Genomic DNA, 14,674 nt, shown 5'->3' with positions numbered 1-14,674 from the left:
AGACACTTGTGTCTAATCTTGAAGAGGCATGTAAGGAATACATGCTGGATAGTGAGTAAAACTGAAATGATTAATCTTATCTCTGCATTCAAACACACAGATTATATGATTGAGTTGGGTAGTGAACAACTGGAACAAGCAAATGAGATTGTATATTTGGGAAGCTTGATAGATAGGAATGAAAGGATAGATGGTGAAATCACCAGAAGGTGAATGCTGGAGCATAGGTGATGGGTGCAATGAGCAAATTTGCATGGGATAAAAAGATGTCCAAATGTGTACAAATGACTATATGGGGGTGTGTTGTTGCTTCAGTGTTTATGTATGGTAGTGAAACTTGGGTGTGGCAGAAGAGTGCCAATAGTAGCGGTGTAAGGAACTGAATTTGAGCTGTATTATTATTTAATTTTTATTTTGCTTTTTATTCTATTTTGTTTGGGGTTTATGCTTAGTTAGGATGAAGGTTCCCTCACCACTCACCTTAGTAACGAAAAAGAAAAAGAGATGAAGGAAAAACAAACTCACTGACTAGACAAAGCGCTGTAGGGAAACTAAGGCACACTTGTGCTCCCGGCGGAAGTTTGAAAGAAGTTTCACAGAAAGAAGGGGGAAACACCCCACACGCACAAAGTAAAGAACTTGCTAAACCTTGATAAAATAAGTATCCCAAATATGTAATAAAAAGAATAATGTAAAAGAATAATTGTAAAAGGATTTAATGTTGGAAACTAGGCTGCCCAGGAAATGACATGCAAATTTATTGTTAAAAGTATTTAAATGATGGGAGTGGTTCCAGAGATAATTGTGACATTACCTCAGAGTATAAAACAAGCACAAGCAGAGAAGACAAGCAAGGTGATCCCCAGACAGGGATAGAGTGAGGTGAATTCCAGAGAAAGATCGAGGTTAGTTCCAGAGTGAGATTGGAAGCAAGTCAGAATAGTGATTAGAAGGAAATAGGATGAAGGAAAAAAAGTTCCTATTATTGAGGTGACGGATAGGATTATAGTTTCTAAGATTCCTTGTTCATACTGACTTTGTACATAGTTATTTATGGTGCATGCATAAGCCCAGGCCTGGCATACTAACCGTGAACCTGCCTTAAGTACCAGTTAGGTTAAGTCATAAAGTTCGGTGATAGTCCCAAACACCTTTCTGCCACATAGTTCCGTGTCATATAAAAATCCATAAGTACTTTACAGCATTACTGCATATGAGATAGGTATTTGAGAAGAGTGTGTGTATGACGAGGAGAGACTATCAGAAATGAGTAAGTTCCAGAGGAGTGTGGTTGAAAAGTGGAAAAATTGTTCTACGATGGTTAGACCACATTGAGAGAATAAAAGAAATGTGAAGAGAGAGTATACAGGGGAAGTGTGATAGGGGAAGGCGAAGAAAGTCTTGTTGGAACGAGTGGATGAGTATCTGAAAGAATATAAGGTGTTCAAAGAGAATTTTGAGGAAGTGTGCTAGAATAGGCACGAGTGTCTGAAGTAAAGATGTCTGGATATGAAGATGTGGAGAAATTTGCTGAATGGACAGTTTGTAGTCTTCTTTTGTCTGCTGCTCAGTCTATATTATTTTTGGATTATGAGGGTATGCATGTTGAATATGTAATGCATAAGTGGCTGTGGCTGTCTCTACAATAATTTTTGTTAAAATTAGACAAATATTTTTAACTAAAATGTTACTTGAATCTGCAATCCAGCATATTAAAAACATTGTTTAATCTGGTGGCATTTGTATTAGTATGAATTTTATATATGTATTTTTGTAAATCATGCAAACAATAGCTAAAAATATTTAAAACTCTAAGAGTGAAGTTTTTTGTATGGTTTTGAAACAAACAATGATTTTTAATAAGCTTTTACTTAATGTGGTCTCTGGTGTTGAATATAGAAAGATAAATTACATAAACAATTTTTAGTTTCACTAAAACATATAAATTATGTAAAATACATTAATTAAGTATAAATTGTTTTATAACTTAAGTAAGCAATTATTTTTTAAAACTACAGGTAACCCCCGTATAACACGGAGCTACGTTCCAAAAAAAATTGCCATGTTATGCGAATCTGTGTTATACAAAACAAAGAACTAGTGCGAAAAGGGGGGGTTAGGTTTCAAATTAAAAAACATGCTGTTAAATCCTTATTTAAATCAGATTTATTATTCATTTTTTTTTCATAGGTAAAATACTTATTTATTATTTAAGTAAATATTTTACTAGAGGATTATTCATCCTATATGATGATCTCAGCATGAGCATCATCAACTGGTAAGTTTTTGGGTGTGTTTGTTAATAGCAATCGCTCTGCAACGGGAGTGCGCTGCTGCTTGTAGGCACTTAGGAACAACGGTGAAAGAAAGATGGCGGCACTTGCACTATCGATAGTATCGTGATGGAGGAATCTATAATTCTAAAATGAGCTTTTAGAGGTAAAAGAAGTGTTCCAATTGTAAAATTTAAGTATTAAATGGATTATTTGTTAGAAGATCATTCAAAGTAGCCACGAAAACAATTAGAATGCTCACGCGGAGGTATAAAAGAACGCATCCTTTATTACATTTCATATTGTACGAGGGTTTTACCCAATTCCCGAACCATGTTAGAGTGAATCCGTGCTATACAAGTGCCATGTTATACGTGGTTACCTGTATTATGTTTTTATTTTTCAAAGTTTGTTGAAATATTCTGACTTAATTTTGCAATAGTGACCTTTATAATGTAGTTTTGTTGTTACTTTAAATCCACAGAACTTCTGTATAACATTAGAAACACTAAATTGTTTAATAAAAACTAAAATTTTTTTTAAGTCTAATAATTCTAAAACTTGAAATGTTTTTTGTATTTAATTAATAAATTATAATAAAATCTTGATGTTTATTATATTAGTTAAATTAATGGTTGTTTTTTGTTGCAGGTTAAATATTTACAAGAGGACACAACCTTTACGGTTCAACAGATAACTGCAATGCTTTTCACCAAACTGAAAGAAATAGCAGAGGCAGCATTGAAAATAAAAGTCAACGATTGTGTTATTTCTGTAAGGAAATGTTTTTTTCTATTTTTTTTTTTTAATACACTATATTTGTACTGTTCTTTCTGTAAACACTCGGTCTAGATAAATTTACCTTAAAAGTTTAAGAATAAACATGTATTTCAAATTTTATCTTAAAATACACACACAATCTAACATTCCTACACTCATTAGCCCAAAATTATATAATCCTTTTGGAACTGTAGCTAATGTGATTTAAGTTGGTTGATTGTTCTGCTTTTTTACTCTTGATTACGTGCAATCTGTTTTTGCTAGGATGGCTGGATTGATGTTTGTTTGTATGATCTGTATCATACTATATAATCCATCAACTCAGTTTAATATTATTGGTCTTAGATTTTCAGATATGTAACATTGTTTCATAAACACCAAAATATTTTGATATGTTTATTTTACAAATAGATTTACAGTAGCATTCAGTATGAATTCATAACTTGAAAGAAAATATACAAATTTAATTTTTAGTGTGTGTTTGCTTTTTTAATACTTCTCATAACAATTGGAAGTGCTATATTGTTTGATATAATATCTACACTGTTTATTTTGATAATTGTGTTTGCAAATGTCTTACTTGTCAATAATAACAGAAATGTTTTCTTGAACGAATTGATTTGCTTTGTTTGCTGATGTTTACTGTTTTGAAATTGTTGGAAGAAAATAAATTGTTAGTCACTTGTATTTTTTTTATTTTTGAACTTATTTTGCTATTGTGACTATTATTATTTTTTAATTAGATGTTAATCTGATTTTGACAATTAAATATAGTCAATTGGAAAAATGCACTTGGTCTAATGGTGCAGTAATGTGTTTTCTAATAATTTCCTATTAGATGTATTTGTAGATGTTTTTTAAATTCTCTTTATTCAGAGTCAAATTTCCTCCTTGATATATAGAGATTCTATGATATATGATATACAGCTGCAGGTTCTGTTAAATTATTTAAGTTTTCTCAATTGGATGTTCTGAGAGTAAAGATCTCAGTGGAAAATTATAAAGAATGATGCAAATATTTTAAAAATTTTGTTGGAAAAGAATTTTAGCTACAGCTTGTTTCTTTGTTAGAATTACTTTAATTGTAAATTTTTTACAGGTTCCTTCATTTTTCACTGATGTTGAAAGAAGAGCCTTGTTAGATGCATGTCAGATTGCTGGATTGAATGTACTTAGGTTGATGAATGAAACATCGGCTGGTAAGTTAACTTTTAATTGCAAATCAAAATCCTTTTGGAGGAATAAACTCAATGTAACGCTTTGAAATTTACAGTGGCATTGACATATGGTTTTTATAAGCAAGATCTTCCAGAAGATAAACCAAAAAATATCATATTTGTAGATATGGGTCATTCGGCACTTCAGATTTCTGCTTGTGCATTCAGTAAAGGGAAATTAAAGGTATGTATGTTTAATTTGATTTTTATAGTCAATATATATTAATACATCATAAAATTGTGTGTGTAAAATTTATAGGTCTTAGCTTGTATATCGGATACAAATGTTGGCGGTAGAGATTTTGACAATGCCATAGTGCGTTATTTTTCCGAAGAATTCCGGACAAAGTATAGATTGGATGTTCTCTCCAACCGCAGAGCTGTTATTCGGCTGTTGACGGAAAGTGAAAAACTGAAAAAACAGCTTAGTGCAAATCCCAATGAATTGCCACTTAATATTGAATGTTTCATGGAGGATAAAGATGTAATGGGTAAAATGGGCAGGTGTGTATTTATATAATTTTTAATTTAAATAAAATGTTCAGTATTTAGTTAGTGTTTTTTTTTTTCTTCTTTTCAGAAACAAATTGGAAGAGATCTGTGCTGATTTATTAAATAGAGTTGAAGTTGCAATGAGAAATATTCTGATGGAAACGAGTAAGCTTTGAATAATTTAATTACGTAAGTTTTATTTTTATACGATTTTTTAAAAATTGTGTTTTCTTACTAAAGGATTAGAAAAAAATGATATTGAAGCTGTGGAAATTGTTGGCGGTTCTACAAGAATTCCTGCAATCAAGAGATTGGTTCAGTTGGTGTTTGGTATCGAACCAAGAACTACATTAAATCAAGATGAAGCTGTTGCTCGGGGTTGTGCATTGCAGGTAATTATATAATGAATTCTATAAGAATTCTTTTAATTTTGTAAAAGAAACATTTCAAATAAATGAAATTTATATAGGCTGAAAATTATATATAATAAATTTAAGTTATAGGATAAAAAATTCATTTTAATTTAGTAAGTATAATTTATAAGGTACAGAGAAATGATAAATTTAAAATTATCCAGTTTCCCTTCTTGGGCACTAAGATTGAATTTGATGTACAGAATTTATACTCTAAACTCACTGAAATCGTTCTGTACTACTTGATTGCTTCCTGTTCTTTCTATTTTCTTTGGGGAAAAAGCACAAAATTGGTATGTAGAACCCGATGACTGAAATACTGTTGTACAGTTGCATGGATATGCATTTTGGGCTATTTGCCCATCTTTACTCCTTTTTTTTTTGTACAGTTATAAATACTGAAATGTTTACATGTGACTACTGGAATAGCAATGTATTTTTTTAAAACGCCAAGTGAAAGCGATAAAACTGTAAAAGTTAAAAATTTAAAACTTGCTAAGAAATTAGAAAAAACACAAACCATAAAAAAAAATAAAACCAACTAAAATACCATTTTGTAAATATTTCAATACAGTAGACCCCCTATAAAACAGGTTCATATAATGCAGATTCGTATATAATGGCGAAAAAATTGTGACCATATTCATATAAACAAGCTAAAAGACTCGTAAAATACAGTAAAAAGTCATCACCGACTCGTGTTGCGACAGGATTGGTTAAGTCTAGACCAATAGCAGATATTGCACAAACCATTCAGTTTAAACGAGCAGCGGACCTACTAAAAACCACTTATTATTTAACGGCCATAAAAATTATATTTATATTAATGATGTCTCCGAAGTTCAGCAAATTTTTCGCAGAAAAATAACTTATCAGGAAACTTACGCCCGCCATTCGATGCGCTGCTCCGTGACGAAAACAAGCTTAAGCAATGGCGTCGTCGAACGGTGCACGCTCGGTAAGTAATCCTACAATTTTCTTTGTTTATAGCATAGTTTATATGGATTATTCCCAAAAAATTATGTTTTGGAAATGTTGAGTCAAATTAGTCTAGAACCAATTAATTTTATGGAAGAAAACCTTTCAAACAGCCGTAGTCCGTAAACTTCACACGTGTTGGGCTGTGATTGGCTCATGTATTTAAGGATTCCTACAACGCGAAATTCTTATAAAGCAGAACGTATCTACTGCATTATAGGGGGTCGACTGTATTAACAATTGTACAAAAAAGGACTGAAGAGGGGTAAATAGCCTGAAATGCTATCCACTCCATTGTACAAATCAAGTATGTTTGTGTGATAAGTTTTACACTATAGTTTTGTACTATTTATCATAGAACTATTTGCATTTTTAAACATGATATTCAAATAAAAGGTTTTAAAATAAGATTTTAAAAAATTATCACATTTGAAATAATTTTAACAGAATGGTTCTTTTAGATGTTTTCAGTTCCCCCCCCAGTAATTTTAAGTTAACATTTATGATAAAACTAGAATTGTTGGCTTGTGGAAAATTTTATACATAATTTGTCCATATACAAATTATAACTGAAAGTTTAAAAAATTTTTCTTTCCTATTTCTGTTAACCACTGAATATTATGAAATTTGTGTTTGTATTTTCAGTGTGCCATGCTATCTCCCACTTTCAAAGTAAGGGATTTTGCTATTGCTGACGTGCAGCCTTACGCAATAAAACTACTTTGGTCTGCTGATAAAGGCGAAGAAGGGTAATTACTATAGTTCTAATTAAGTTAATTTCTTACTCTTTCTGTTATGTCTGTTATAATGAATCTTATTGCAGAGAAATGGAAGTATTTCCTCGTTTTCATCAAGTTCCATTTGTAAAATTACTAACCTTCTACCGTAAGGAACCATTTACTCTTGAAGCACGATATTTGGATAATGCAAGCATTCCGTTTCCCGAAAGACACATTGGTAAGTCTTTTTTTGAACTTGGTGCCTCTTGTCTTACTTAATCCTGAAGAAATCCATTTAATGTTTCTTAGGTTATTTCACCATAAAGAATATCTCTCCGACGTCTGAAGGAGAAAGCACAAAGGTCAAAGTGAAGGTTAGAGTTAATTTGCATGGAATATTTTCTGTTTTCTCTGCCTCCATGTTAGAAAAGATAGAGAAAATTGAAGAAAATGAGCAGAACGATAAGAATCAATTAAATCAGAATTGTGTCAAACAAAAACCTGACGAAGCCATGGAGGTCGACGATGCCGTAAAGCAGTCTACGAACACTGCCGATGCTTCCGAACCAGAAGTAAATCACGTGGACCAAGTTCCAAATCAAAATGTGATTATTTTTATCTTTTGTTTGAAGAATTTAAATTTGCATAAAATAACAAGTTAATATTTTTCTTAGGCCAGTCCGGAAAGTGAAAATACAAATCAACAACCATGTAACGAAAAAGGTGACAAGGTATGTTTGATTTTGTGTTAATTCATAAATAAAAGCAAGGCATCGGCACATTAAGGCTATATTACCAATCACAATTTTCATCCACACTGGCCAAACCATTACAGATGGGCCCAGTCTGTAATAAGTTTGGCCAATGTGGATGAGGTATGTATAACAATACTCGGGACCCTACTATGATTGTTCGGGTGGTCCGTATCAGATTCATATCCAAACTTTCTATGGCATTAGGTTTACACCTTAATCTGTGAACATATTGTTGACATATATTTTGTGAGAATGGAAAAGGAGAGAATGTGTTCTTTGTTTTTGATTGTGAATAACAGCAAACACAGAACAAATCAGATGCACATTTGCTTCTAGTACTGTTTAAAACATGATAGCAAGTTGCACTGTGAAACATTAATCAAATCCATATCATATTTGTAAAATGCTTTTGAGAGTATAACTTACATGCTTTTAATAAACTTAGAATAAAAAGGCAGAGAAATTATTAACTGGTTTTAAAAAATTAGGAAGAATAATTTGGAAGCATATTTTCCAATATTCTGCATAAATTTTTATTCAAATTTTTGACTAATTTATTAATCAAAATATTCAATGACTGAAAATGTCAGCAAACCTTTGTTAATTTCTATTTGTTATGACAAAAAGTTTTTAAAGGCTTTTAGTGGTTATTTAAACATTTTTGAAATTACACATATCAGGATTTTAACTTCTTAAAGAACGACAAGTTTGAACAAAGTGCTCTTGAGTATGTTTTTAAAGATTGATGAATATATAGCTTTGGAAAATGCTTGATTTGAATAAACCATCAACTACGTGAATAGTTCAACACAATTTTAAAATGCTTACTTGAGATTGATAAAGCAAATGTTTAACCTTTGTAGATAGGGCTAGTCAGATACGGCATTATCACAATGTAGTGGAGAATAAATGTGGAAAATTTTTAAAGAATTTTTTCACACGTTGTTTTTGTTTCGGGGAAAAATTTTTTAAACAGTTACGTTTAGTAACAAAAAATCTTTCTTTATTGTCACATAATTCCTTTGTGAATTTTTTTCACGATAATTTTTGGCTACTTTTTGGCAATATCTGCAAAATTTTTCGGATATAGACGTCATTCTCCAGTGCCACTTGATCGCCCTTGACGAGTATATCCATAGATCACTGCGGAGTGGTTAACAGCACAAAGATTTGTTGGATAAAAAGTAGAGAAAATTAAACTACTTTATTTTTTCCGTAAACTAAAAAAGAAGAGAGAGATATCGTGAATATTTGTATACTAAACCAATTTAGTGGTATTTTATTTAACACTTACCCTGCTGGTCCAGTTGACCTAGTTCCTTACCTGTCTGCTGACTGATTTCAGCAATTTTACAATATTTTCTTATAAAACTAAAAAACGATTGACTAAAGCTAGGTAAAAAGTAAAAAGAGTGTCTGATATTATGAACATTTATCTGTACATTGTGCAGTTTTGATGAGTGTGCGCTTTGTTTTTATGTATTTTACTTTAATGTTATTCTGACATGTTTTAGAGATAAAAAATACAATAAAAAAAAATTAAAAACTGCAATATAGCTATAAAATTTGTATTTTTATGCATGAAATATGTAGTACATCGATGAATTTATTCAAAATAATAATGTATTGTATCAATATTATTAGTAGACTTATATCTGACCGTAGCTGTTTTTCATAATTGAGTCGATTCAGCAAATGTATGGTACGTAAGATGGCATTAGCACTATCAGAAATTTTGGAATTTGACTTTTGTATTGATGATATCTAAAAAGTATATAAATTATGTAATATCATATAAACTATACAGGTTTAAAATAATATCGAAATTACATGGCTTATTTCTATTTTTTTTTTTTTTTTTATCTCAGTTAGGCCTAAATTATAATCGCGACATTTTCATTAGATAAATCAATATAATCGGCACTATATTTGTTGATTCTTTTATTAATGAATTCAAACTATTCTTAGTGCGTTAATGCACCATATCTAAACTTAACTCATATATAATAAATAAAATGACTCGGTACTCGCTTGCAAAATGGGCAAAGAAACTTCGAATCAGGCGACGATCGTGGTTGTTCAAAATCGCTTAAATTTCAAATTTCTGAATAAATAGTGCCCACTATTTATTAACAGACACACTAAAATATACAAAGAAATCATATTTTCACTGCCGAAAACATAATGCTACGTTTTAGAGCTAGAAATAACTTGATATATAGAACAATGTAATATTATGTTTTTCGCATTTTACCAAAGTTTTCACGAAACGTAATATTACATTCGTAGCAGAGTAAGTGTTAATTTGTTCATTGAGAATAGAAAAGCTTTTTTCTAGTAAAACAGTTTTTAAATTGTAAATTTTAGATAAATGCTAAGTAAGAAAACAAACTATTATCTAGTGTACTATACTTTGAATTGTAAATTGATACAGCCAATGTGATAGAAATATTTTATATGTATTTGATTACAAGAATCTTGTGAACTATCAAAACATGTTTCCACTTGATGAAATATTATCTTAATGATATCTAGCATAATTGTTGTAGAGTCTATTATATTGTAGAGAGGATAATCACATTTACATTAGTAAAATCCTATCTGTTCTGGTGGAAGTTTTTTCCAACAGAGACACTGTACTCTAATAGCCTGCAAGAAAAGGTCTATTGAAATTTTGTGATGTGACTTCTTGAAAAATGTTAGTAGTCTAATTAATCATTAAATTAACTTCAGTCTCTCTGATTATCAACAGTGTTAATGGATTTGTTCTTGCATATTTGATACTAGTTAGTTAGTAACTGTTCTAGTCAATTAGAAGAAAAATAGCAACATGTTTTATCTTATTTTCAGTTTTCAATAAATTATCTCATTGTTTAATTTAGAGTTTGACTCTCAAATTTGTTTACTCTTAAAAGCATTCAATTCTGTCCCCAGTTAGTTATAACAAAGACTGTCTGTGTTCTCATGATACGTGACCTTTGTTTCTCTGACAAAGTTTGAAATAACTCAAAATAGTTTGCTGTATTCTACAGTAATTGTCATACCTAGAGGCAATTTTCACTTGTTTGTCTACAGGTGGAATCTTGTGTTTTCACTATTTTCGTTATATTCTTTGTATCCAAAAATTTCTCCAGTTTTCACGTCTGAAAAGTTTTCAGCTTACAGTAAAATTTAAGATATAAAATCGCATTTTCAAAGAATTTTTATTCCATTAAGGTAGATTTCCATTTTTGACAAGTTTTATCATATAAGGAAAATGTTAATTGATAGTAAATAATTACAAAAATAATTGGCCAATTATCTCGTTTAACTACCAATAAGAATCACAACCAACATTAGAAAAAAGTGTTTTGAATATGATATGCATTTTACCATCTATTATTTTCATTTGGTGCAGAGAAGCACTTTTCCAGTTTGCAATTTTATAAGATATTTTTATTCTTTCATAGTTTTAATTGTAGTCTGAGTTAACGGTAATAATTGAATCATTGCAATAACCATTTTTACAGACAAATTTACCACTAAATCTCGAACGTTTGCTTCAGTTTGTGATTTTCCATACCTTAACACTTTAATGTAATTGGATGCTCCTCCAAACTTAGTCTAAGTGGCTCCAGATAATCAACGTCAAAAATTCTATATTCTAAATTTTTAAGCATAATTTTAATAAAAATCAGTTTTATGGATGTATTGAGAATAGAAATAACTAAAATAAGCAGTATTAGGATTAAATTAATGCTTAAGGGTTGGTAATATCATTGATTTTGATCCAGACGTCTGTTAAATTTTTTGTCATTCAACATTCAATCAGTTACTTGCATTAAAACTAAGTTTTAATGCAGGCAACTGGTTACATCAGACTCTCCCTGGGTTTGGTTTCTCAATTTTGGCAAGAAAAGTTTTGTAATTACTGGCGTTTAAATTCCGAAATGAATCCAAATAAATTCAAGTTCTTAATAATGAATTTAAAGCTAAGTTATTGGTGAAAGTGAAAAATTGCTACAAATTTTGTAAGTGCTTAAAAATTGAATGCAACTTACTTAATTCAGATTATTACTTTTTATATTTGGCTGAAGTAGTTTGTCAATACGTTAGAATTTTGAACTAGGTTTTGAAATAGAATTTAAAAGCTCCGTGTCTTCAGTTTTCATGAAATAATAAGATATTTAGTATAGTAGCACGTTGCAATATACTTACAGGACGAAGATAAAGAAAATGCCTTACAGAAGAAATCAAAGAAAGTGAAATCGATAGATCTTCCAATAGACGCAAAAGTACCTCAGCTTTCGACCACCGAACTAAATTATCTGGTAGAGAAAGAGGTGTGTTGCATTTTGTTACTCATAAAATTTTAAACTATAAATGAACTTAAGCTCGGTATCGCATTATTAGTTAAAAATGATCATGCAAGACAAAATGGAAAAGGAGAGAGCGGATGCTAAAAATGCCGTGGAGGAATACGTCTACGACGTCAGGGGTCAACTTTCCGACAGGCTTAGCAGATTTATTTCAGATCAAGTAAGTAATTATAATTTGTTTCCATGTGTTTGTTTCCGGAACACGTTCCAATCCTTTTCCCTTTCAGGACAGGGAGATATTCATGAACTTACTAGAGAACACCGAGAACTGGCTGTACGAAGAAGGCGAGGAACAACAGAAGAGCGTCTACGTGGAAAAATTATCCGAACTAAAAGTAAGTATTAACTCCCAAAGCTGGGTTTTTCTCCCAAGTTGCAAATCGACGGGAATTTAAAACTTTTTATTTTCTTAGAAACACGGAGATCCGGTCGTCTTTAGATGTAGAGAATACGAAGAAAGGCCTCTGGCCATCGAAGAATTCGGAAGGTCTCTACAAAGAGCCAGGAAGGTGGTGGCCATGCACGCGGCCAAAGACGAACAGTACAGTCACATCGATAGCAAAGACATGGAAAAGGTAATAAGTTTTTCACTTTTACGCGAAACGTCAAGGACCAATTTTTATTTTAAAACAAATTTGTAAACGACAGGTTCAAAAAGCCATCGAGGAGAAACAGAAATGGCTGGATCAGCAAGTGAACTGCCTATCGCAACTGCCGTTACATCAGACTCCACCGGTTATAGTTTCTCAATTTTGGCAAGAAAAGGAGGTAAAAACATTTGTCTTGTATAATTATATTCGAAAGGATTACTGGCGTTTAAATTCGAAAATTAATTTTAATCTTAGAGGCGGTACTTTTTCTATGGTTATTTGTTAAATTCTCACTCGAACATTTTCGAGGAAAATAAAAGTCGATAGGAGGCGACGCCTTTGACGCCGAGATTTTGTCTTGCAGATTTTCGAGAACACCGTCAAACCCATCCTGAACACACCGAAACCCAAAATGGAGCCGCCGCCGGAAAAGGAGGCGAAGGAGGGACAGAACGCGCAGCAGACGGCCGGCCAACAGAACGGATCGGAAGCGGGTTGCCAGCGGCAGCAACCGGAGGGCCAAGACAAAATGGAGACGGAACAGACAATTTAATTTAAAACCGTAGTATGTAAAAAATTTAAAGAATTTACAAAAAAAAGCTGTCCATAGCGGGGACGAATTGTTCAATTGGGCTTTGTAACTCGTGCGCATTCCTTCTCGGCAGTATTACCGTTTTTCGGCTTCGAACGTCATGTTTTGCTAAATATTCACTCTTACGAAAAAAAAAAGTTCTAGAAAATGGAATTGTCCAGGTTTTTTTCGTGGCTCCGGTCGGGTCCAAAGAAGTTAACTGGATTCCGGACGCACTTTTTAACTTTTGGGAAGACGACGACTCGTTTCGTACGCATCTTATTTATTTGTTAACGTTTTTTCTAATCATTTCCGTTGTTTCCGTCGCTGTCGTAACCCGTTCGTTGGCTAACACCGAATTTTTTTAAGTTTTCTTCGGAAGTCGACCACAAAGCGCAGTTGTAGAAATTCGAATAATTCTATATATAATGTATAAAGCCGCACCGCTCTCCGGAGGGCCGGCAGACGCCGGGAATCCGGGGACCGGCAGAAGAGTTGGCGACGGAGACGCCGTTTCGCATCCACCCGAAACAGAAACTGTAGAGAACAAAAACTGGGTTATGGAAGTAGATTCCACGAAGATGTAACTCGTCACCAAATAGTAGACAAATTAAAAGAAATTACCGTTAACCTTCGTCCTTTCCTTCCCTTCCGTCCACCAATTCCACTTCTACGTAGTGGCCATCTTTCGGTTATCGGTATCGAAATTCGACAATTCGCCGGGGTCGGGCCGCCGTTCCCAAGACGAGATTAGAGTAGGCCTCGTTACGGAGGATCGGGAAAGAAAACATCAGCCGTGGTGGTATACAAATACCGATGTAAATCGTGGTGCGTCTTCGCCGGTAAACTCCGAACCTTCCGCATTACCTTCTTAATTAAATCGTCCGCGTCGGCGGGTTGGAAACCCGGGTGGCCAGAGACCGGATACGGAAAGGGTAAGCTAAAAATTGCGGTTTCGTCGTCTTTCCGCTGCTGTAATACCTTACAATCTAAACGCACGCGGTCCAAAGAGATATCTCTCTCCCCGCGGGGAATTTCGAAAAATCTCTTCTTGATGTACATTCTCGTGACGTACCCCGTGTACCAACTTTCGAGTCCTAAACGTTTGGGCTCTGCGCTAATGTTAACATTTTTATCGACATCGCTTCGACTTTTTTACTTTCGCGGCATATCGTATTATACACACGAGTGTCCATTTCGCTTTACGCGTAAAAGTCGCTTTATTTTTGCAGCAGCCCCCTTGCGGCAAGCGTTTAGAAAGTGCCGTGTAGCCATCGAGCGGCGCTGCGTAAAGGAACACAGCCGCAAAAATACTTTCGAACGGTGGGAATTAGGAACATCGAATACTTTCGTGGGCGAATTACGATTGGGCCGTTCCGAATACTTTATATGGTAAGTACGTGCACTCGACGTTAATATTTAAATCGGATAGTAACGTATTTAGAGCATAAATGAAGTTTTTTGGCCCAAATTGTTTTTTTTTGCCAATTCTCCCGGATACCGAGTACGCTGCATAAAAATTACGTGG

The 14,674-nt window shown here is 33.0% G+C and overlaps 1 protein-coding gene across 1 annotated transcript in view; it reads left to right on the top strand.

Moving 5' to 3' along the window:
• The window catches only part of LOC111642250 (heat shock 70 kDa protein 4-like), a 44,938-nt gene extending 31,162 nt beyond the window's left edge, over positions 1-13,776 (top strand). The window contains exons 3-18 of the mRNA XM_023388565.1: positions 2,925-3,047; positions 4,153-4,252; positions 4,327-4,454; positions 4,530-4,774; positions 4,851-4,927; positions 5,003-5,154; positions 6,799-6,902; positions 6,977-7,110; positions 7,182-7,477; positions 7,547-7,603; positions 11,827-11,949; positions 12,020-12,145; positions 12,213-12,320; positions 12,399-12,560; positions 12,634-12,753; positions 12,940-13,776. Coding sequence (XP_023244333.1) covers positions 2,925-3,047; positions 4,153-4,252; positions 4,327-4,454; positions 4,530-4,774; positions 4,851-4,927; positions 5,003-5,154; positions 6,799-6,902; positions 6,977-7,110; positions 7,182-7,477; positions 7,547-7,603; positions 11,827-11,949; positions 12,020-12,145; positions 12,213-12,320; positions 12,399-12,560; positions 12,634-12,753; positions 12,940-13,128 — 2,244 coding nt within the window. The 3' untranslated portion in view covers positions 13,129-13,776. The remainder of the gene's footprint in view (positions 1-2,924; positions 3,048-4,152; positions 4,253-4,326; positions 4,455-4,529; positions 4,775-4,850; positions 4,928-5,002; positions 5,155-6,798; positions 6,903-6,976; positions 7,111-7,181; positions 7,478-7,546; positions 7,604-11,826; positions 11,950-12,019; positions 12,146-12,212; positions 12,321-12,398; positions 12,561-12,633; positions 12,754-12,939) is intronic.
• The last annotated feature ends 898 nt before the right edge of the window (positions 13,777-14,674 follow it).

Source organism: Centruroides sculpturatus, unplaced genomic scaffold (genome assembly GCF_000671375.1).
Source record: "Centruroides sculpturatus isolate CEXI.00-Female unplaced genomic scaffold, Cexi_2.0 scaffold130, whole genome shotgun sequence".
In the NCBI taxonomy this organism is placed as follows: Eukaryota; Metazoa; Arthropoda; class Arachnida; order Scorpiones; family Buthidae; genus Centruroides; species Centruroides sculpturatus.
The sequence above is the reverse complement of the archived record's forward strand: the minus strand, read 5'-3'. Positions and strand labels throughout refer to the sequence as shown.